The sequence below is a fragment of the Myotis daubentonii genome, chromosome 3, assembly GCF_963259705.1.
Source record: "Myotis daubentonii chromosome 3, mMyoDau2.1, whole genome shotgun sequence".
Taxonomy (NCBI): Eukaryota; Metazoa; Chordata; class Mammalia; order Chiroptera; family Vespertilionidae; genus Myotis; species Myotis daubentonii.
Window position 1 is genome coordinate 162,074,933 of NC_081842.1, and position 23,233 is coordinate 162,098,165.

General features: G+C 38.6%; 1 protein-coding gene across 1 annotated transcript; it reads right to left on the bottom strand.

Annotated features, from left to right (window-relative positions):
- Positions 1-8,725: 8,725 nt before the first annotated feature.
- LOC132230908 (interferon-induced protein 44-like) lies at positions 8,726-22,344 on the bottom strand. Its single transcript, XM_059689085.1, has 9 exons — positions 22,264-22,344; positions 21,592-22,031; positions 19,735-19,771; positions 17,974-18,169; positions 17,671-17,817; positions 13,253-13,424; positions 11,888-11,988; positions 10,117-10,291; positions 8,726-9,018 (listed from the first exon to the last, which is right to left on the bottom strand). The coding sequence occupies exons 2-9, from the start codon at positions 22,019-22,021 to the stop codon at positions 8,975-8,977; spliced, it is 1,302 nt and encodes a 433-aa protein (XP_059545068.1). The 5' UTR covers positions 22,022-22,031; positions 22,264-22,344; the 3' UTR covers positions 8,726-8,974.
- Between the last annotated feature and the right edge of the window lie 889 nt (positions 22,345-23,233).

Consider the following 23,233-nt stretch of genomic DNA (forward strand, 5'->3'; position numbering starts at 1 on the left):
AATGGTCATCAGAGCAGGAGGCAAAATAATGATAATGGGTTACAGGGGCACTTTGAAACTTAAGGGAGCGATGAAAATGTTTGTCACCTTGACTTCCAAGATGGTTTTACAGATGTGTTCATATGTCAGAACTCATCCAATATTTCCAAAATAACATATTCATCAGCATTATATGTCCTTGATTTTACTACGTGAGCTATAGCTCTTCCTTTGTAAATCTCTCAAAGTCTCTTTTGTTCCAGATCCCTCTCAAATTCAGATTTTTTTATTTTTGGCCACTTGGTATATAAAGGTTAATAATATGTACCCACCAAAATCCAAATAGTCAGTCCTACAAGCTATTGAGCCTCTTTCAAATCAGTAAGGCCTGTCGAAAATACTGTATGTATGTACACATATATTACATATATTCTGTGATATCTCTGGAAAGTGTCCTATAATCTCAGCCCAGGTTTTCCCCTCAAAATTGAACTAAATGAGTTATCACAGTTCTCATTTCTTCCTTGGCTTTACTTTTTATAGATAAGTTATCACAATAGCATCATTGTAATAAATCAACTTACTTTTGATAATGATCAAATAAAAATCTTGCCTTATAAAATTATGATAATGTACTAGGATATATAAGCACCTTTGAAGGAGAATGGAAAATATATACTGTTGTTGTTCCCATGTGAAAGTAAACTAAGCCTGACTTTGTTTTGGCATAGAATGGAAAACAAATCAGAAAGCAATTGTATAACTTGTTACCATATAGATAGATATAGATATAGATATAGATATAGATATAGATATAGATATAGATATAGATATAGATATAGATATAGATATAATAGATAGACATATACATACATTATTGGTCCCAATTCTTCATTCCTTTCTGCATTCACAAACTAGCCACAACCTCATTATGGGTGGTGGAATTTTTTAACTCCTTGATTTTGGTTTGCCCGTATGACTTGCTTTGGCCAGTGGCAGGTGGGCAGAAGTGATGATGTGTTAGTCAAAAGCTTAGGCTTAAAGGGACCTTGCATGGTTCCTCTTGTCTTCTTGCAGTTCTGCCACACAACAAGAAACCCCACCCCCACCCCACCCTCTGCACCAGGTGACTGTTCCTTCAATCTGGGCCTCAGAATGCACACCTGCAGAGTGGAACAGCCGCTACCAACTAATTCCAACAGCAGTGGCCTGAAGCAGAACCCCTTAGCTAAGCCCATCCTGGGATAACCAACCTGCATCCAACCCTCAGACACAGATAATGAGAAATAATTCTCATTTAGAACATAATATTTTGAGTAGTTGCGTAGGTAGCAAGAGTCAACAAAATATAAGATCCCTTCTTTTTACTGCTGAAAGATCAAATTTCTTATATCTCTCCTTTAAAATATCTAATTGAGTAATTAATTTGAATTCATGAATTTAAGTTAAAATCTTATTAAAATCATGTTATAGATTTTGAAATTTAGAATAACTTTAAGTTTATTGGGATTTTGAAGTAAAGATATTAGATCTGTAAAAGTCATTTAGTACTCAAGGTTTAGTAAAGCAATTGAACCACTAAAATATGAAATTAAATATGTTAATTTCTGGATATTTTTTAAAATTTGAAAAAGTCTATTTCCTTAAATTTTAAGTGGTACAAAATATGTTTCAAATGCCCTTTAAAAAATTCTTAATATATATTATTTATTATTATTATTATTTAAATTAAATTTATTGGGGTCACATTGGTCAACATGAACATACAGTTTTCAGTTGTGGGTTTCTATGTTACAAGATTTGTATATTGTACTGTGTGCCCTCCACACTGTCAATATATATTAAAGCTAAACATGTACATTTTATATGACACAACAATTTGGTCCTAGATATATACCCAACAGAAATGTTTCTACATGTCTTCCAAAGAAACGTGTATTGGAATGTTTATAGTACCATTATTTGTAATAGTCCCAAGCTAAAACTATACAAATGCCCATCAATGCTAGTTTAGATGAGAATAAATGATCTTTACCTATGTGCAAAAATATGAATCAAGTAAATACACTATCACATGAAAATCAGACTCCAAAGAATAAATAGTGAATAATTTGTATAAGAGATAAAAACAGTCAAGAGTAATCTATGTAATTAGAAGTCAGAATAGTGAATATCTTAGGCAATAACAAGACTGTGGCATAAAAGGGACTTTCGGGAACTGACAATGTTCTGCTTTTTATTTGAGTTCTAGTTTTATTGATTTGGGAGAATGGGAGACAATGTTCATTCCAGATTTATCAGTCTAGCAAAACAACTTGTCTGTACCTCAGATGACTAAAAACAAACAAACAAACAAACAAAACACTAAGGTTTCTAATCTTCAGCTTTGGAGCCCTTACACAAAACCTACTTGCCTCTCTCATTACTATTAAAAAAAAAACAGTCCATTGGCAAATGGACTGTTATAAACTTCAGTGCTCCAGACATCTCTATTCCCCTAATCAATCTTCCCAATGCTACTAGTTGGCGAACTAACCACATCATCAAAACTCAATTGGCAAAATTTATGGAAACCCTCCAAATGCCTTGGCCATTGGCATTGTTGTTAGTCCTTCTAAAACTTAGATTCAACCCCTTTAGAGCTCATAAATTCTCAAATTTTGAAATAACTATTGGGCTCCCCATGCATCTAATGACTGCCTCTTTTTTTAAAATATATTTTTATTGATTTCAGAGAGGAAGGGAGAGGGAGAGTGCCAGGAGCCGGTCCATCCTTGCTGTTTCAAAGGACCTGGCATATATGGCATACTGTTCTTAAAGTGTTTGCTCACCTTCTTGGCACTATGTGTTTTAACCAAGGTCTCCTCTCTGAGAAAGGTTGCTTCCCCAGGTAGGGATTTTCCCCTGAAGTTAGGGAGGGAATAAAACCCTTCAACTAAGTGCCAGGCGGGTAATTAATCACTTTAACTACGAACAATCATGCTTAAGCTACATAATCTTTACTCCCTGGAATGGAGATAAGAAACGCCCTAACCTTTGGAATAGAGATTGATAGGATTGAATCAACTGGTATAAATACAGATGTAACAAGACAGAAAGAGACAGAACTTAGAACACAGAACTTAGGAGACAGAACCTAGGCACAGAACCTACACAGAACGTTCTCTAGAGACAGAAGAACTTCGCTGGAGAGAACATGGCAAAAGATCCTGGACAGAAACTGGCCTCGGAACCTAGAGACAGAACCTAGCGAGAGAACATGGCAAAAGATCCTGGACTGAACCTGACTACAGAAATTGGCAAGAGAACCTGACTAGAACCTGCTGACTGAACCTGGCTGGAGAACCTGGACAGAACCTGGCTGGAGAACCTAGCGAGGGAACATGGCTACAGAACCTGGCTGGAGAACCTGGAGAACCTAGCAAGAGAACATGGACACAGAACCTAGCTGGAGATCCTAAGCAGAACCTTCTGGAGATCCAGACCAGAACTTGGCTGGAGATCCTGGCTGGAGATCCTGGCTAGGCTGCTGATCAACTGAACACTGTCTCCATATCCTTCCTTCTTCGCCAACTCCGTCTACGCCTTTGGGAACCCCTGGACCTGCTGTGGTTGGACCCCGGCAGGAGAGAGAGACAGAAACATCAATGATGAGAGAGAATCATTGATCAGCTGCCTCCTGCATGTCCCCCACCGGGGATCAAGCCCGCAACCTGGGCATATGCCCTGACCGGGAATCAAACCGGTGACCTCTTGGTTCCTAGGTCGACGCTCTACCGCTGAGCTACACCCGGCTGGGCAATGACTGCCTCTTTTGATCCACAACTAACAAAAGCAAGCATCCACTGAAAAGAACCAGGCTTTAGAAGAGCAATCTTTTCATAGTGAAAACCTCAAACAACACACTTTACAGCCTGGAGATTTTGTTTATTGTAAAAGGTACCTCCCAAAAGACTTGCTTCCATGTTCCAAGGAATCAATTTTTGGATTCATGTATCACCCAGGAAGGAAACTCCAACACCTGAATAGACTTGTGTACTGACCAATGATGTAAAACTAAAGTTTCCTAAACTTTAAGCGAACATCATCCGATACAGAGAGTTCTCCCAAGATCACTGGATGGAGCCTACATATCTTTTTTTTCCCCCTTTGCTTATCTCATTCCTAATGCTACTGCTAATTTCACCCAATTTCCCCTTGATTGTTACTTCAAAAGTAAGGCTCCTATACACACAGTCCCCCACACCCTGCTTTGATGAATCCATAGGGTTAGTCTTATGGGCACTACCTGGTTTGTCTGTGACAAATGACACTCTCAATGGGCCTATGAATGCCTAGCTAGCTGGCAGATCAGATGCCAATGCTCACTGGGAACTTGATTATTCATAATGGCATCCATAATAAATCTGAGGTCTCCCATTCATCCTCCCCTTGGTCCTCTGCACCAGACCTTCACAGCCACCTCAAGTGGAAACTTTCAAGAGGTATTCAGACTTATCTCCACAGGGAGAGTACTCTTCCCTCTTGCTGGTGTACATGCCAGTGAATCTATGATCATAAGTCTCTCTCTGAGACTGGGAAAACTTGTCAGTTCCACCACCAAGAAAATAGCTGCTGTTTATTTCATCAAACTAGTTTTACATAATAAAATAGCTTTGATTATTTACTTAGGAGGTGTATGTGCGATAGCAAAAACTACCTGTTGCACTTGGATAAATTCCTCTGGGAAAGTAGAAACTTAACTGCATAAAATTAGACAATAAGCCAATTGGTTGCAACAATCTTTACCTGATGACTCCTGGTCTTTCAGTCTATTTAGCTGGTTACCTTTAGGTTTGGGCTTTTGATTTAAGGGTTTAGGACCATTTTACAAATGGGATTTATTATTCTGTTCCTCATTGTGTGTGTGTATGTAATCATTATATAATATATATAATTGATTTCAGAAAGGGAGAGAGAGAGAAAGATAGAAACATCAATGATGAGAGAGAGTCATTGATCGATTGCCTCCTGCATGCCCCACACCAGGGATCGAGTCTGAATGTGCCCCACTGGGAATCAAACCATGACCTCCTGGTTCATAGGTCGATGATCAACCATTGAGCAATGCCGGCTGGGCTGTGTGTAATCATTTTTAAACTCTGTGCCTGTTTGCTAATCAAATCTCTGTAGAAGCAATACACTGAATAGGATGATGTTAGCCCAACACTTCAAGATGATCTCTGATACTTGCAAGATATAATCATTGAGTGGGAAATGCCTAAGAGTTCCCTTTTCTACCTTCCTTGTTATTCAAATGTGGCCTTAAATGGTTTCCAATCACTATGTACTTTTCTTCTGACATGGGACATGACAACCAGGAAAGGTCCTTCCTAGCACCAATGAACAAAACCACTAAATACAGACAAACCTGACTCTTGATCACCAATAATTCTAAGAAAGATCTTGATCAGAATGGAGGAAATGTGAAAATGGGACCCTCATGAAAAATGGATTCAGGAAGCCATGAAGGGAGAGCTTTCACACACTCACCCCTCACCATTTATGTAACCAGCACCTGCAGCTTATACAATCACGAGGAAGAAGGGAGATTCCCTCCCTGTTTGCCTCCTTAGTGACCAGCTGCCTAGCCTCCTTCCTGAGCAACAGCAGGCAGCTGACTATCAGCCAGCAATAAGACACCACCACAACTTCTGAAAGGGTGAGGGCCACGCCCTCCATCTTGCCCCGAATCCTCCATTTTTGGGTAGAGCCATGTGCTCAGCAAAGAGCTCCTTTCTGGAAGAAGCCCAAGCCTCTGCTAGCCACACCTAGGATTTCTTTAAACTAACCAATGATAATCAAGGGAAGTGCGCGCCATAGATAGGACCACATCCTGTGTAACAAGGCACCGACTTGCGCCTGGCCAATCGGCAGGGCCCACAGTCCTCTCTCCTCCCCTTACTATAAAACCCCTCTCCCTACAGGGCTGGGTCTTTCTGCCACTTGCTGCTGCATCAGTAAGGAAGGTAGGGGAGCCAAGCCTGGGTTTGAATAAAAGACTCTTTGCTTTTGCATCGGACAAAGCTGGCTCCCTGGTGTGGTCTCTTGGGGATCCTGAAATCTGGGCATAACACCTCTCCCTAATTTTCTCCTTAAACCCAATAAAAGCTGACCTCCTTTTTGTCTCCTCAGACTTGCCTATGGTTTGCCACATGTATAGCCTCTGATATCTTAAACTCAATTGCTGCTTGAATAATCTTTGCTGTTTAATCTTTTGCTGTTGAGAGAGAGAGAGAGAGAGAGAGAGAGAGAGAGAGAGAGAGAGAGAGAGAGAGAGAGAGAGAGAGAGAGAGAGAGAGAGAGAGAGAGAGAGAAGAGAGAGTAGCTTTTGAATCCTTAGATTCAACCATCTCTGAGGCACGTTCAGTTCAATCCCAGCCTTTTCTATGGTTTGGTTCCTTAATCCAATACTATACTCCTCTTTTTTAATTTTTTTTATTCATGTAGTTCAGGTTGAGTTTTGTCACGTAACTAAAATAGTTGTAATTTCAGAGCAATAAAATTATAGTTTCTTTCAACTGTGGTCTTATGGAATTCATTAATATTAATAGCCACATCCTGCAAGAAAGGTTTGGATAGTAAACAAAACATGGCTTTGGGTTAAAGAATAAAGCATTAATTGAGGACCCAATGAGATACTTTAGAAATAAAATAAGAAGGCAAAAATAGGATGACATGGGTAAAGATCCAAAGATGCTGACAAGTCATCCTATCTAATAAAAGAGAAATATGAAAATTGACTGTACCTCCGCTATGCTGACAAGCCATGCCCACCAGCCAATCAGGAGTGAGTATGCAAATTAATCCGACAAAGAAGGCGGGTTAATTTGCATATGCAGGCGCCCAGCAGCCTAGGTCCCGGGAACATCTTAGGGACCCAAGCAGCTCAGAGCCTGCAGGCCCCAGCATAGGCCCTGAGCAGCCTTAGTCCCAGAACACCCTGGCCACTCCTGGCCTACTGGCCTTGGCGCTGTGGGGGTTTGGGGGCGCAACAGAGGCTTGAGCAGGGCCAGAGAGGAGTGGGGAGCCCTGCCCAAGCCATGGCAGATGCTTCATCAGAGCCAGGGGGCCCTGCCCAAGCCCCATCAGAGTCTTGATCGGAGCCAGGGAACCCTGCCCAAGCTGTGGCTAATGCTTCATCGGAGCCAGGGGGCCCTATCCAAGCCAGGACAGAGGCTTGATAGGAGCGAGGAGTGTGGGGGGTGGTTTTCCCAAGCAGTGGCAGAGGCTTGAGCAGGGCCTGAGCAGAGGGGAGTGGGGGTGGCCTTGGGCAGAGGCTTGAGCAGAGCTGGGAGGTCCTGCCCAAGCCACACTGGATACTTGAGCAGGCCCAGAGACAGGGGGTGTGCCAGCCTAGACTTGCCAGCAGTCCTGCCTCTGCGGGGGAGCTGCAGGGGAAACACCTTTTCTGACAGCTCATTGGCTAAGCTCCCTGTATGCCACTGGTACTGTTCTTGGTAACGTGGGTAACAAGAATTCAAAAAGGTGATCTAGGGTTTTTCCACCTTACTCCTGGAGGAAAAAACGAAGGTCCGCTGCTGGAGGGCTAAGAAATGTCATATCCTGCCCTAGCCAGTTTGGCTCAGTGGATAGAGCCTTGGCCTACCCACCACAGGGTCTGGGTTGATTCTGATCAAGGGCATGTACCTAGGTTGCAGGCTCCTCCCTGGCCAGGGCCCAGGTCAGGGCTCATGCAGGAGGCAACCAATCAAAGTGTCTGTCTCACACTGATGTTTCTCTGTCTTTTCCTCTCTCTTCCACATTCTCTAAAAATCAATAGAAACATATCCTCAGGTGAGGATAAAAAGAAAGAAATGTCATATCCTATGAAAGAGACATCTTGAAAATGCCTAAAGAAAGTTGCCATTTTTTCATGGTGAAGGGACTGGAGTCTGTGTTGATGAAAACACCTTGGCAGCTGCAGTGACTGGCAGTGGCTGCAGCAGAAGGGTGATGGGGCTGGTGCATTCCCCTGATCAGCCGGGTCGCCTCTCACAGAGGGAGGCCAGACTGCAGCTTAGGCCTGTTTCCAGTGGGCCTAAGCCGTCAGTAGGACATCCCCTGAGGGCTCCCAGTCTGTGAGAGGGGGCAGGCTGGGCTGAGGGACCCCCGCAGTGCACAAATTTTGTGCACCGAATCCCTAGTTTATATATAAGGCTAATATGCTAAGTGTCCGTCCCTCCCTCCATCCAACCAGTCACTATTATGCTCACTGACCACCAGGGGGCAGACATTCAACATGGGAGCTGCCAAGCTGCATTGACTTGGCAGCGGTGGTTCTTGAGTAATGCACCCCGAAACCAGAGAGGAGGGAGCCTGATTTCTCACAGGGCTGCACGATTCTACCTTTGGCCATGGATTATGTTGTTGCTGGGGCACTGTCGGCCCTGAACCTGATTCACTGCACACTTGTATTTGCGTTCCACACCAGGTATGACAGCAATTTTGCAGAGTGCCCTCTCGCACTCCAGGACCCCTCAGGGGATATTGGAGACTCAGTTTTGGCCCAATCCCCATAGGCCAGGCTGAGGGACCCCACCTGCTGGAGGGGCCTCACTCAGTCCATCTCGCCCAGTACCACCCCACTGGCCACCTTCTAATTAATTTCCTTTCAATGTGCACAAATCCATGCACCGGGTCACTAGTATCAAAATAAACTCTTGCCAAAATCTCTCTCTCTCACACACACACACACACACAGGTTTTATAAGAAGAAACTTTAATTTTTCACAGGTATAGAACATATCCCCAACAAGATTATGATTGTTTTTTACAACTTTAAATTCAGCTGTCCCAAGTTATTTATATGTATTATAAATTTTTTGTGCATCTTTATCCAAGCCATAAGTAAAATACACTTCTTCAGCTTCATCTACTTGTCTTTTTCCTGGTTTCTCACTTCTCTATGTTTTCTCTTCTCTGAGAAGTTTTAATATGTGAAGGGTTCACATATTTATTTTTTCTCAAGCACACTTAGTAAGTGCTTTCCTCTGAGAGCTGAGAAAAGAGAAACAAAATATTCTTAATACATTATTTAGGAAATGCAACCAGAAGGAAGAGGAACATTGGCCTACTAAGGTCTAAGCCAGGGGTCCTCAAACCATTTAAACAGGGGGCCAGTTCACTGTCCCTCAGAACGTTGGAGGGCCGGACTATAGTTTAAAAAAAAACTATGAACAAATTCCTTTGCACACTGCACATATCTTATTTTGAAGTAAAAAAACAAAACAGGAACAAATACAATATTTGTATTTGCATGTGGCCCATGGGCCGTAGTTTGAGGACCCCTGGTCTAAGCTAATCCTGACTTTGGGAGTGCATGTACCATGAGGAGAGAAGAAATGGAGAAACCAAGATGGCACAGTCAGGACAGCGAAGTTAGTAGTTTGAGGGTTTCCCAGTAGTTTGTGAATGAGAGAACTAGAAAGGATATGATATTCTAATTTGATTTCCCAGAACTAAAATAATATTTGAGAATAAACTGAAACTCTACCTCAACTTTGATTGGAACAGTGCAGTGTGTATTGTGCACAGATTGATAACAGAGAATACACATAATGCTCAAATCTGAGGCATGCATGTGAAAGGCACCTACCTCTACCTAGCACCAGCCACACTGCATTGAGAGGATTCAAAGGAGGGAGAGTTTTCAAAAATCAAGTCAAAGAGACAGAAGCATAAGGTCTCAAGGAAAAGCCAAATAAGCAAAGATCACATCTGATGAGGAACAATGCTGATCCAATCCAAATCTAGGTCCCAAGCAAAGAAGTACGTTTTGATAGATGAGGGCAAGGATACAGCCTGGGATGTTCAGACAGTGGGCATGATGAGCTGCATCACTTCAAAAATTTCATTTTAAAACAAGACCAGGAGAGGAAAAGTAGTGCAAATCCTCTAGGTTGTACCCTGGGTGGGGGTGGAAGGATCAAGAAATATGAGGGTGATAAACATACCCCACCAATGAATTAAAGGGCAGGATTAATCCCAGGGCAGCAACTCACAGAAACACCGAATTGTCAGGCACCCAATAGATCCAAGCAGGAAGTAGCCACAATACGGACATCTTCAAGTTTCTCTACCACCAAATGCATTTACCTGTTTCCTCAAGAGGCAGGTCCTCTAAGAAGTCATCTGCAGCCCACAGCATCTGTCTCAGTGCAGAGAGGTTCAGGACGTCCTTTATAGGGTCCAAGTCCCACTCTGAGGTATAATTACTGACCACCAAGATGTCAGAAAGAGCAAATCCAAGTTTTTTGTGGATTTCCTCTTGCTGAAATACAGAAATGAAAACCCAGAAATCTCAAAACAGTGAAAAACACTACTTAATGTCAATATAAATTATGAAAGCAATAACAAAGGTAGGCACTTGACAATATTTTTCCTACTGTGAGAAACGGACATAGAGATCTGACCCATAAAGTACTTTTTCTAAAGAATTTCACAAGTCAATTTCTAACATCACTGCTAATTTTCACTTAGAATACATAGAACATAGAACAGATTCAATACGAATTAAAATCTAAAGATAACATGGTTCTATATAAACTACTTTGAAATTGAAGCATTTTTAATATACTTACATTAAAGTCCATAATTTCCCTCTTTTCTTTTAAAAGTTATTCTTAGGATAAGGTGATTTTATTTGTTTAATGCTGATATCCAACTTATTTTTTTACATTTCATTTTTCAATTACAACTGATATTCGATAATTTTATATTAGTTTCAAGTGTACAGTACTGATGTTTAATTAGACTAGTTTATCTGTGCAACCAGATTGCCTGGGATAAATATAGGGCTCTGTCACCTCTTAGCACTGTCAATAAGCATTGGCAAATGCTTTTCTCTGTGCACTTGTGTTTTCTCATCTACCAAATATGGTAAAGACAATACCCACCTCATCAGCTTGTTTTAAGTAATGAATAAGAAAACCGATCACTTAATCATTGATTAACAAATATTAGCTATCATTATATTACCCCAACTGATGCTCCCACCTTCATGCTCCTTTTGACTCTAATCTATGCTTCACGTATGTGTCAGATTAAATTTTGTGAATCTGACTTTGTTCACATCACTACTCTTTCAAAAGGTTGCTATTCTTCCCCATAATGCACCTAATTAAGTAAAATCACTTCATGCAAATGTTTCTTTCTCACTTTATCTTTCCCTACAGTGATCCAGCCCTCCACTAAACTGAACACTCCAAGCCTCCTGAAATGCTACTTTTTCCTGCATTGATGAATTCACTTATGCTGTCCCCTTGGCCTGAGTTTTTCCCCCTAAAACACTCCTCCACCTTAAAAGCCACCCCAGTAACAAAATCCCCCCCCCAACCTTTTGCTCAATATTTCCTAGTGCCACCCCAGTAACAAAATCCACCCCCCCAACCTTTTGCTCAATATTTCCCTCATCTAAACTTTCACCGCATTTTATTTTTCATAATTTCAAGATATTTATTATACTCGATCATATCATGTCATATTCTTTGTCAACTTTTTCTCCTCTAATTCCCCTATCCCCTCACCTCCACCTACGAAGCTGCAAGCTTTTAGCAGAGGGAAATTATTTCAATTATCTGTGTATCTGATTAGAGACTACCACACTGGCTCAGTCATTGCAGGTAATTAACAAACATTTGTTGAATTGAACCTAATTGAATTAAATTGTAATAAATATAAGTTATCTGTCAGCAGAAAGATAAATACTTAATATTTAAAACTTAGAAAATGAGTCTGAATTATCCAAGCAATTGTTTCAAATATTCTTAAACTTCACAAGTATCTATTTTTATTTTTCTATAAAGTAATATCATGTGATTATAGGGACATACCAGAAAGTGTGTTTACAAATGACAGCGTTCATTACCTTGAGTTTCACAGGTATACATTTGTATATGTCTATAAGGTCTCCTTTCATAATCAGATCCATGCTATCCACACAAGTGAGTAAAACCACATGTACCAAACCTATGCCAGATAGATAGATATTGTTTTTATTATTATAGGCAGCATCAGTATTTTTTTCAGTTAATCAGCTATCAATTATGCAATAGACCTACTATGGAACAATTTCAGAAATTTGGGGAAGTTCCCTACCCCCCGACACACACACAAAAATCCCTCTGAACTACTTACTGGTACCTGGAATTTTCCTGACATAGGAAGTCCCTTCATTGCCTCCCATGGTAAGAAGTCAGGCTTCAAATGAAACCACCCCTTGGAAGAGGTAACTAAAATTTATGCTACAGTATTGATGACTGATTATATGTCTTATCCAACAGTTGTGTTTTTATGAAAACTATAGAAAGGCCAAAGGGCTCTAAGAAACAAGATGGAGAAGAGGCCTCAAGGAAACAGAATATGTTGAAATATTGCAAATAAACTCCTATATCACAATGGTAGCAGGCACATCTCTGCACACCACCCTTTCAAGGTTTTAAATTTCAGTGAGCAAGTAAGTCAATCACTCCCTGCTTCTAACTTTATCAAAGTTGTGATAATCTGACTCTTTCCAAAACAGAATGAATAATAAGGCCAAGAAAAACCACGGTGGCCCAGCCGGCGTGGCTCAGTGGTTGAGCGTCTATCTGAACCAGAAGGTTGTGGTTTGATTCCCAGTCAAGGCACATGCCCAGGTTGCAGGCTCCATCCCCAGTAGGATGTGTGCAGAAGGCAGCCAATCAATTATTCTCTCTCATTATTGATGTTTCTATCTCTTGCTCTCTCTCTCCCTTCCTCTCTGAAATCAATAAAAATATATTTAAAAAGAAAAGAAAAGACAGTGTGGGGCACTTTAATTCTTACCTTCTCCAAAGCCTTTATGCTACCTCTCTTTATCAAAGCATATTATTTTCCTCTCTTTTTCTTATATGTGTTTTCCTCTTTCTAATATTTTAAGGCCCAAGGGGAAGTCTAAGACTGTTGTTAAATAAATGCATGCTAGGATGCAGTGAGGACTGTACAAACTCTACATATATATTCGTTTGTTTAATCCTTACATTAAAACCTCCATTGTTATACTAATTTTATAGATTAAGACACTGTGGCATAGAAAGTTCAAATCACTTGCACAAAGACATACAGCTTAGTAAGTGCTTGATTTGAATGAACCACACCAATGGGCCAGGGAATATTTAAATACGCATTTTCATAAGTTCTTCATCCTGTTCAAATCCATTCTACAATATAGTCTAATCAGTTAGCATTAGAAGTACAGTGGAATAAGACTCACCACACTTTACCACCTCCCTTCGAGCTTTTTTGATCTTTGCTACCATCTCATCAGAGAGCTGCTCAATAGAGTTGGCATCAAACACAAATGCCACACAGTGGATTCTGTCCTCCAGCAATGGGAAGTCAATATAGTTACTATGACCTGGTGTGATTGGTTTCATGAAATTAAACTGTATGGTAAACATAAAGGAACATATTAATTCAAGAAATATTTATAAGCACATACTACATATCAGGCACTGTGCAAGTGAATAAAACAGTGAACATAACAAACAAGCTTTAATAGTATGAAGATAACAATCTGGTAGAGAAGACAGTCATTATGCAAGTCCTTTCATAGAAAAAGCTTCTGAGAAGAAGGGACATGTCATAGGAAGGCAAAAAACAAAAATAAAAATAACACAGGTGAGTTCATCTGAATAAGAGAATAAGAATATGACAGAAAGTATCCTAGATAGAAGAAGCAATGTGGGCAAAGGTGGAATTGGTATCATCAGGCAGAATACAAGGGGGGAAGTGGTACAAATGAGATGCGTTTACTCTGAAACTAGAAATCCTCTGCTGGCGATCTGTCCCACAAATGTATGTACACGGCTATCAACTTCAGGACTATTTGTAGCAGCAAAATAACGTTACATCAATGACAAATAGTGTTCTATCACTTCTCTGAAAAAGAGGAAACCACAAACATGTATTTTCCAATATATTAAAAAATGGAAGTAAATCATAAATTCTTATATGGATACTTATAGGAAGCAGGGAGAAATGCATTTGAAGTAACAGAGAAGGAAGATGGATTCTTTGAATATACCTTATTTTGTAGATTTGACTTTAGAACCATATAAATTATTTATATATATATATATATATATATATATATATATATATATATATATATATATATATATATATATGTGTGTGTATATATATATATATATAAAACAAAATTAAATTTAAAAAGAAATCTCTAAATTGAATTAAATGAGTGAACTTTTGCATCCAACTGGGATCGTATCTACACAGAAAGAAGCTATGTCTGATTGACTTTAAAACACAGTAATTTGTGTACTCCTACTACATGATATGTGCTAAACACGATATAAAAAAATCTGCTAAGAATTTAAAATTGTTTCCAATGTTTATTGGTTATTTTTATTCTATTGATATTAAATATAATTATGATTAGATCATTCATGGTAGTGTTAGATCAGTGATTCCCAAAGTGGGCGCTACCGCCCCCTGGTGGGCGCTGCAGCGATCCAGGGGGGCGGTGATGGCCACAGGTGCATTTGCTTTAACTTTTTTTGTATTACTTTTCTATTCTGAGTTCAATAAATAGTTTCATAATTTCAAACTTCAATGTTTCTAATTTACACCTTTCTTTACTATATTTTACGAAAAAGGTAGAAACATTAATACATATATCTTTCTGTTTAATTGCTATTAAAAGTTTTAAAAAATTAATTTCCAGGGGGCACTGAGTAATATTTTTTCTGGAAAGGGGGCAGTAGGCCAAATAAGTTTGGGAACCACTGTGTTAGATAATTATTTCTGAGATTACAGTGAATATTATGTGATATAAAGCAAATGAGTTGTGACATATTTTGTCATCTCTAGTATCCTTGAGACTAGAGATTTTCTGTTCAGTTAAAGCAGATACTGATGCAAGATAAAAGAGATTAAGTAAAAACTATATAGTCCTGTATCTATATTTAGATTTTTCCACTAAAAAAAGCAAGAACCAACAATCTACTAAATAGCAATGAATAGTTCTAATGACCCAAACTAAACCAAACCAATACGTCTTAGAGAAATAACTGACTCAAAATCTGGACTGTAAATATACAAAATATGGTTTATATTTATAGTCATACAAGAATTCAAGGAATATAGCAGATTTTTATGTCAACAGAACTCAGAATCTAAATTGTAGCAGCTGTCTAGTGGTCAAAGATGTTACATTTGACATCTTTATGTAGATAAACTACAGTGCACTGAAACACATCAAATATGTTCCATTCATGAGTTCATAATGAAAATAAAATAATCACTGATCAGTGTTGGCATATGTAAAGAAACCAACTTATTATTTTCAAAAGCTTATAAAAAAATCAAGCAGATATTCTGACCATCCTATATTAGCGGTATTAAATGTACCACTAAGTAATCAAATAGTGGATAAGGGGAAGTTGTCTTTCACACATGTGAAATGAAGAAGCAATGATGGAGATAGAATATCACTATTTTCATACCCTAATAAATAAAGGTATCTAAGTGTTGAATGTTCATGAAACCTACATTACAAAAGTGAGAAAGTTCAAAATTGGGTGGCTTTCATGGAAGAGCACAACACCATCTTATGAAGCTGACCTTAATCTGAATGTATGTCTATATTCATCTACCAATTTTCAGGATACATAAAAAATAAAACTACATCAAGTGATGAAAACAGCAAATTTCAGACTATGGGAAAGTATATGTCTATAGAGTAACCAAACAGATTTCTTAAAAATCATATTGCAATTAAAAATGCCAAAAGAGATAGAGGCAAAATTTGCAACTAAAAGAGGCTGACTAAGTTTTTGAATCATTTAAAAACTGTTTTAAAAGATGCATAATATGGTACTTATATAACAATTAGAAATTTGTCCAATTTGGGTGATATTTGATAATTATTTAAAGAAAAATTAAGGAATAATCCAGATGTGATAAGGATATTACAGTTATGTTTAATAATGTGTGTGGACTTTAGTAATAAAAATCTGTGCTTTGTATGTCATGAAAAAAAGATATACATGTCCATATATATATATATATATATATATATATATATATATATATATTTGTGTGTGTGTATTCATTTAGCTCTATGCTAAATTATAAAAGAATATAAAATAAAATGAATATATAAATTAATATAAAATATACTGTGTTTCTGGATAGGAACACTGGATATGTGAAGATGTGAAACAATTTTGTGTATAAAATTTTAATGCAATTTCACTCAAAGCACTAACAAATAAAACACAAACAATCAAATAAAATACAGACAAGTTCACTTGGAAAAGTATATATGTGAAAATGGTCAAGGAAAACAAATGTGAGAAATAAATATTGAATACTACTTATCCAGTGAGTTATTAAGATATACTGGGTTGCTACAGTAATTAAAACAATTAAACAATATGGTAATGAACATAATAAAGAAATGTATAAATACATTAATAAAACAAACTACAGGATACAAAAACCAATCCTTATTTTTGTTAGGAAAAAGATGCAAAAGTGTTCAATGAAAGATATTGCCACAATTGACTACTCATTTGGAATAAGGTAAATTAATAACTCAAGATCTAAATATTTACAAAAAGAATTGGAAAGTTTTTTAAAAAGACAGACTACCTCTTCTCTTTAATCTCCCCTTTCCTCTTGCCTGGAACACTAACAGTGCTCGGTGTAAACATCTTGAGAGCAGGAGGATAAAAGTCACATGTCAGTGTCCAGCTGGTGTTGCTCAGTGATTGAGCATCGACCTATGAACCAAGAGGTCACCAATTCCCTGGTTGTGGGTTCAGTCCCCAGTAGAGGGCATGCAGGAGGCAGCTAATTGATGTTTCTATTTCACTATCCCTCTCTCTAAAATCACTAAAAACATATTTTTAAAGAAAAAAAGTCACATGTTTTAGCCATCTTGGACTGCTATAAGAGATTATGATATTGTGTGGTTTAAACAACAAATACTCATTTTTCATAGTTCTGGAGATCAAGGTTTTGCTGACAGTTTTGTGTCTAATTAGAGTTCCCTTCCTATTTGATAGACAGCCACCTTTTTGCTGTGTCCTCAAGTGGCTAAGAGAGAGAGAGACCATCTCTCTTTTGTGTCTTCTTATAATTTATGACACTAATTCCATTCATGAGGGCTTTACTCCATGATTTTATCATCTTCCAAAGGCCCACCTCCAAATATCATCACATTGTGGAAAAGGGCTTTAACATATGAATTTTGAAGGAACACATTCAATCCATAGCACTCTATGCTGAGGATATCAGAACAGAAAGTCAAGGATCTTGAAAATTATAACCTCGAAGAGCTGACACACTGGCCCAAAGCTACCTACCTTCAGACTTCCTGCTACATAACAAAGATAACCTATGTGAGTAAGTTGAATAGCTAAAAACAATTGAGTGTGTAACAGCATTCAGAATTGTTATGACAGCTATGATAGAAGAGACTTTGGGATGTTTTAATTCCTTGTAAAATGAAATATCAAAAGAAACAAAGGATCTTGAACCACTATAGTTTAAGAAAATAAATGCTGATGCACTAACTAGACCAGAGTCTTACGTCCTAATAGTGGGCAAAAAGAAACATTTTAAATATCAATTATAACCCCTCAATAATTAGCCAAATTATACCTGGTATCTGTCAGGAACGTGGCCTTTTAAGATGTAGGGTATGTCATCCATGCACAGCCCTTTTCCCTCACTCAGTCCCACTGAGTCACACAGAATAAATGGCAAGGACTTGCCATCCTTCCCATCCTTAATGGAATATGTCCTGTACTGCAAAGGAGGAAGAAAGGAACTTTAGGAGTTCATTTTATTTATAGATAGTTGAAGTGTATGTACATGTAATGAAGTTGATCAGGAAAAGAAAAAAACTTTTCAAATCTAACTTGAACAAAGCAGCAAAGGCTGAGTGACCTAGAATGGACTCACCTGCTGAGATATCCCAGTTCTGTCAGAGCCGACCAAAGCCTGGTGGGTTACATGGCCTCGGAAAACAGACTTTACTGAGTTGAAAAAGCTAGACTTCCCTGCTCCAATTGGACCCAGGAGCAGAATTCGTATTTGGTGAACCAGGTCCCTAGATGGTTTGTAAGTTCTTATGGCAGACAGTAAGCTACCCCGGAGCCTGTTTAGACAAGACCATTTTAACAGTTGACTGAGGTTAGATCACAAGGCCTTAGCATAAATTTTCCTGGAATTTCTTTTCTTTTCTATCACATTATTATTTATTTTTGATGATCAATTTGCTTTCTTATATAAGAATACATAAAATTATCCTACCTTAAATCCTATTGTAAAAGAAGAAAAAGCAAAAATTACACTTTTAAGGCCGTTCAGATATAAAATCTTTCAGATTTAAGCAAGCAGACCATGTAAACTTAGAATTCAATATCAACTATGTTAAACATGAAAATAAATTATCTATCTATAAAAACATAATATGCAAATCGACTGGACAGTGGAACAACCAGTTGGCTATGATGCACACTGACCACCAGGGGGAAGATGCTCAATGCAGGAACTACCTCCAGCCCACAGGCCCCATCGCCTGATAAGGGCCTGCCTGCCAACCTCTCTGTCTCTGCCACCAGCTGGCAGGCTCCAATTGCCCTATGGGAAACCGAAACCGGGAGTGGGTGGAGGTGGGCGTGGGCAGCCTCGGGGCCCCGATCACCCCACCAGTTTTCCCACACACAGAGGGCAACTGGTGGCAGCAGGAGGTGGGGACAGCAAGCGGGTGGGAACAGCCAACCTCTCAGTCCCTTTCCCCAGCCACCAGGGTCTTATCGCCCGATGGGGAACCAGGAATTGGGTGCAGTGGCAGCAGACATGGGAGACACCTGGGCCCCAATCACCCCACTGGTCACCCCACACACAAAGGACAACCAGCAGTGGTGCCAGGAGGCGGGGCCAGCTGCTAGCTGCCGGTAGCAGGAAAGATTGGCCCTGATCTCAGGCCAGGCCTAGGGACCCTGCCCATGCACGAAGTTTGTGTGCTGAGCCTCTAGTATATATATGAAGGCTAATATGCAGTGTCCCCTTGGGAGTTCCACCAGGAGACCAGGAGTTTGATCACTCACTGTGATGTACATTGACCACCAGGGGGCAGCGTGAAACAAAGGGAGGCCCCCATAGGCAGCTGGCAGCTGGGGAAGGGAGGCCCCAATCAGCAGCTGGAAGGCCCCAATTGGCCCTGATCACCAGCCAGGCCTAGGGACCTTACCTGTGCATGAATTTTGTGCACCGGGCCTCTAGTGAATAATAAAACTCAAAACCACAACATAATACATGACTTTTGAAGTTTATGGAAGGAAACCATTCCTACCATGTTCTTGAAATTCAAATTAGGTTATTTCCCCATCTACCAACCACCCCTTCCATAGAAAGTACCTAAAAAAGTTGAAAATGCAACTGCAAGAATTCTTAGAAAAAAAAAATGTATACATACAGCCAAATGATTATTTTCCTTCAAGTATATCAAAAATTAGAAATGTCTTCCCTCTGTGGTGTTCTTTTGGTTTTAACACTAGTATTATCAAATAGCTTTATAATTATATAGTTTATTCTTGTGAGTAGTGATCCACAAATTATCTGTCATAATTTGTGCTACCAATATTATTAACAGAACATATAATATAATAAGTTTAAGATAATGAACAGAATAATAGAACTTTAAAAACACTGACTTACTCAGCAACCCCATTCATATTCCTTGTGTCCAATAAATCTGAGGAAATAATTAAAGAATAATGAAGGTTACAAGTTGTTGACTGGTTGGCTGAGTGAATGAATGTCAATGAAAAAAAATACCAAAACAGCCTTTTTGTGAAAACAGTGCGCTATAGTGAAAAGCACTTGAAGAAAATTATGGCAAATATCCTGAACATCTCCTCATTTGAAGAGGCGAAAGGCAAGGTGAGCACTGCAAGACTATCATGTCTGCAGATGGTTTCTTACCCAATTACTCAGCAATAGTGTGTGGCCCACTCCCACATGGGAGGTGAGGGCGGGGATTCTTTCTGAATCAGAGAAGCAAGGCCTAGAAGCATGGACAGGCAAGGAAAGACTGGGATTGCTCTAATTTCTCCTCCATAGCCCTATGTCGGAAAGGGATAATGTACAGACACGCACATGATAAAAAACAAAAACAAAGCACAAGCACAAGATTTTTTTCCAAAAGTTACTGTCAATAACGGAGCTTCTGGAATTTATAATTTTATTCCCGACTTAAGAAGAGCATGTGGGACTCATGCCTGTTCAAGCAGAGCACAGTGAGAGGTTCAGGGGTGGGCTGAGGACTTCATTTGTACCAATGAGACTCAGGCCCAGATTTCTTTTGATGCTTAAAAGGGAGACTCTTTTATGGTGGATTTAAAATTGAAATAATTAGGTGTAATGATGCAATCCTATAAAAAATAAGCATACTGTATGGGACATTTATAAATATAGCTATATGTATGGTTACAAAGAAAACCTCTTTATGTTACAAGAAATGGAAATAGTAAAGACTGCATTCAATGACTATAATATAGTAAAACTAAAAAAGAATGGGTTAAACAAACAAAAAAGCAAACTCTTGGAAATTTAAAAAGCATTCTTTCAAATAATTTTAACATCCAAAAGGTAACAATACACACAGACTTGTTAGTGATGAAGGTTAAGGGGAGAGAGAGAAATACTATCTTTTGGCCATCAAATTGGCAAATTTCCTGAAGTTTGGCAAAGGATGCAGGAAAATAGGCATTTCTTAACACTCTTGGGGGCAGTATAGACAACTGAAGCTTTTGAAAAGTCTATCAAAATTTAAATGTAAATAACTCTTAAACAACAATTCCAGTTCCAGAAAGTTACCCTAAAGCAGCAGTTCTCAACCTGTGGGTCGCAACCCCTTTGGGGGTCGAACGACCCTTTCACAGGGGTCACCTAAGACCATCGGAAAACACAAATATAATTACATATTGTTTTGTTATTAATCACTATGCTTTAATTATGTTCAATTTGTAACAATGAAATTGGGGGTCACCACAACATGAGGAACTGTATTAAAGGGGGGGCATTAGGAGGGTTGAGAACCACTGCCCTAAAGTATTTTTTGTCCACAGCTTTATGCATAAAGATATCACAGGAGCATTGTTTACAGCAGCAAATGTTGGAAACAATTTAAATGTTCTTAAGTAGAAAAAAGGTAAATGAATTTTGGTCTTTGGATATAATGGAAACCTGCATCAGAAAGGATCAGGTACCAATCAACAGAAGCTCAGCCTCTGGTTTTTGTTTTTTGTTTTTTTTTTCCAAGAGAATCTCACAATCTTTATATTTGCTTCTCTCTCTCCCTCTCCTTCTTTCACATTTCCTCCTCCTCCTCACAAACACATTTCAAAAACTCTGCATATGCTACTTTGGACTATGGTTGTGTCTTAGCCATCAATTTGTGACCAGGTTTTAGTCTGAGTCACCTAGAAATAAGGACAAGTAAAAGGTCATTTTTCCTTAAAGAAATAGGTCAGCAAGCAGAAGATAACTCTAAGATTATGTAGTCAAACTTACCTTCACATCGAAAAACTTCACATTCTTCAAAGTACATTGTCTGAGATAGGTTTAATTTTTTAATTGTATCTAAGCTCATAGTCACTTTTTTTTCTGATAGACCGATCAGGAATTCCCATTTATTACCACAGTGACCAAAAAAATCTTTCAAATTCTGTGGTCGTATTTTACATTCTAAAATGTTAGTCCCTTCAAATGCAAAAAGGAGGCAGGAAACTCTGGTTTCATTTTTGTCATTCCGGGGTATATATGACCCAAAAACATGATCAGAACTGTAAATCACTAGTAGAGTAGGTCCTTGATAATTGCATCTGCAAATCAAACTGCTATTAGCAAATCCATGGGCACTAGCCTTATAAAGAAGGCTAAGCTTCCCTGTCACAAGGTTTTGCAGTTTCTTTTCTTCTTTCCACGTCAAACGAGTTTCCATATTTCTCAACCTAGTGGAAAATCAAACATATTTCCCATAAATATTGAAAAACAGATAACATGTACTGTCACAAACCTTGCATTTATACCTCTTATTTACTCTACATTTCACGTGGAATGTGTAAACGAGGGTGGCCAGATAGCAAGAAAAAAACATTCTAAATTATTATTTTTAGAAAGATTTTTTTTTAAGGCTATTGTTTACTAGTGGCTAAGAAAAGTGGAAAGCAGCGGGTCTTTTACCTGTTTGTAGAATCCGTACAGGGGCTGAGGCTGAGTGTAGTTGCTCTGTCTGGACAGCAAGGCAGGCATAAAACAATAGGAGAGGCGAGAGGCTTCAGAGATTCAGAGAAAAGGAAACTGAAAGTCAATCGGGCCCAGCCCAGTTGGCAGTGTGCCAACTTCCCTCTGGGAGGTAGCATAAACTAATCCAGCTCATTTTAGATAAGACTTTCATATAAAAACATAACTGGGAGAATCAAAGAATCAATGTCAAATAAAAAAAATCACTACCTTTTTAAGTGACTTTATAAAAACTTTTAAGAAAATTCAATTTTCAATGTGCACATACAAAGAAATGTCTATTCTAACTTCAGAACACATCTCAAATTCATCCACATCTCTCAATCTATGCTATTCATTTATTCTAAACCAACCTATTTCCTTATGTAAATTGTTGTTGTTATAATAGCTTCCTAATTGGTTCCATTGCTTTTCTGCTTGCCCCCTTCCCATCTATTCTTCTTAAAACATCCAGAATCAACTGTGTCTGTAAAACATAAGCTAAATCATGTCAATCTCTAACTGAAGCTCCTTCCCTAACTTCACAATGTCGGGGTAAAAAACTTACGTTCTGTGGCTAAATACATCCTGTGGATTTGTTTTGCAGGGCCATCATAATGCCTTTTCTTCTTTTCTTAAATTTTAAATTTGAAAGCTTTTACATCAATGAGCATCTACTCTCTAGTTGCCCATTGTCTTCACAAATCCCCTATTCCTGCTTCTGACAAATTTAAATTCCCCACCTAGCCCAGAAAAATATATAAGTTATGAGTTTATTAAAAAGCAACATCAATTTAAAATATTTTAAGCAGCTTTTGGGTATTATTTACTTAGGTAAAAATAAAAGCACTAGAAGTTATAACATGCTTATTATTTGCCAAACACTAAATGTATCTTAATATTAATATTATCACCAGTTTTCAGATAAACA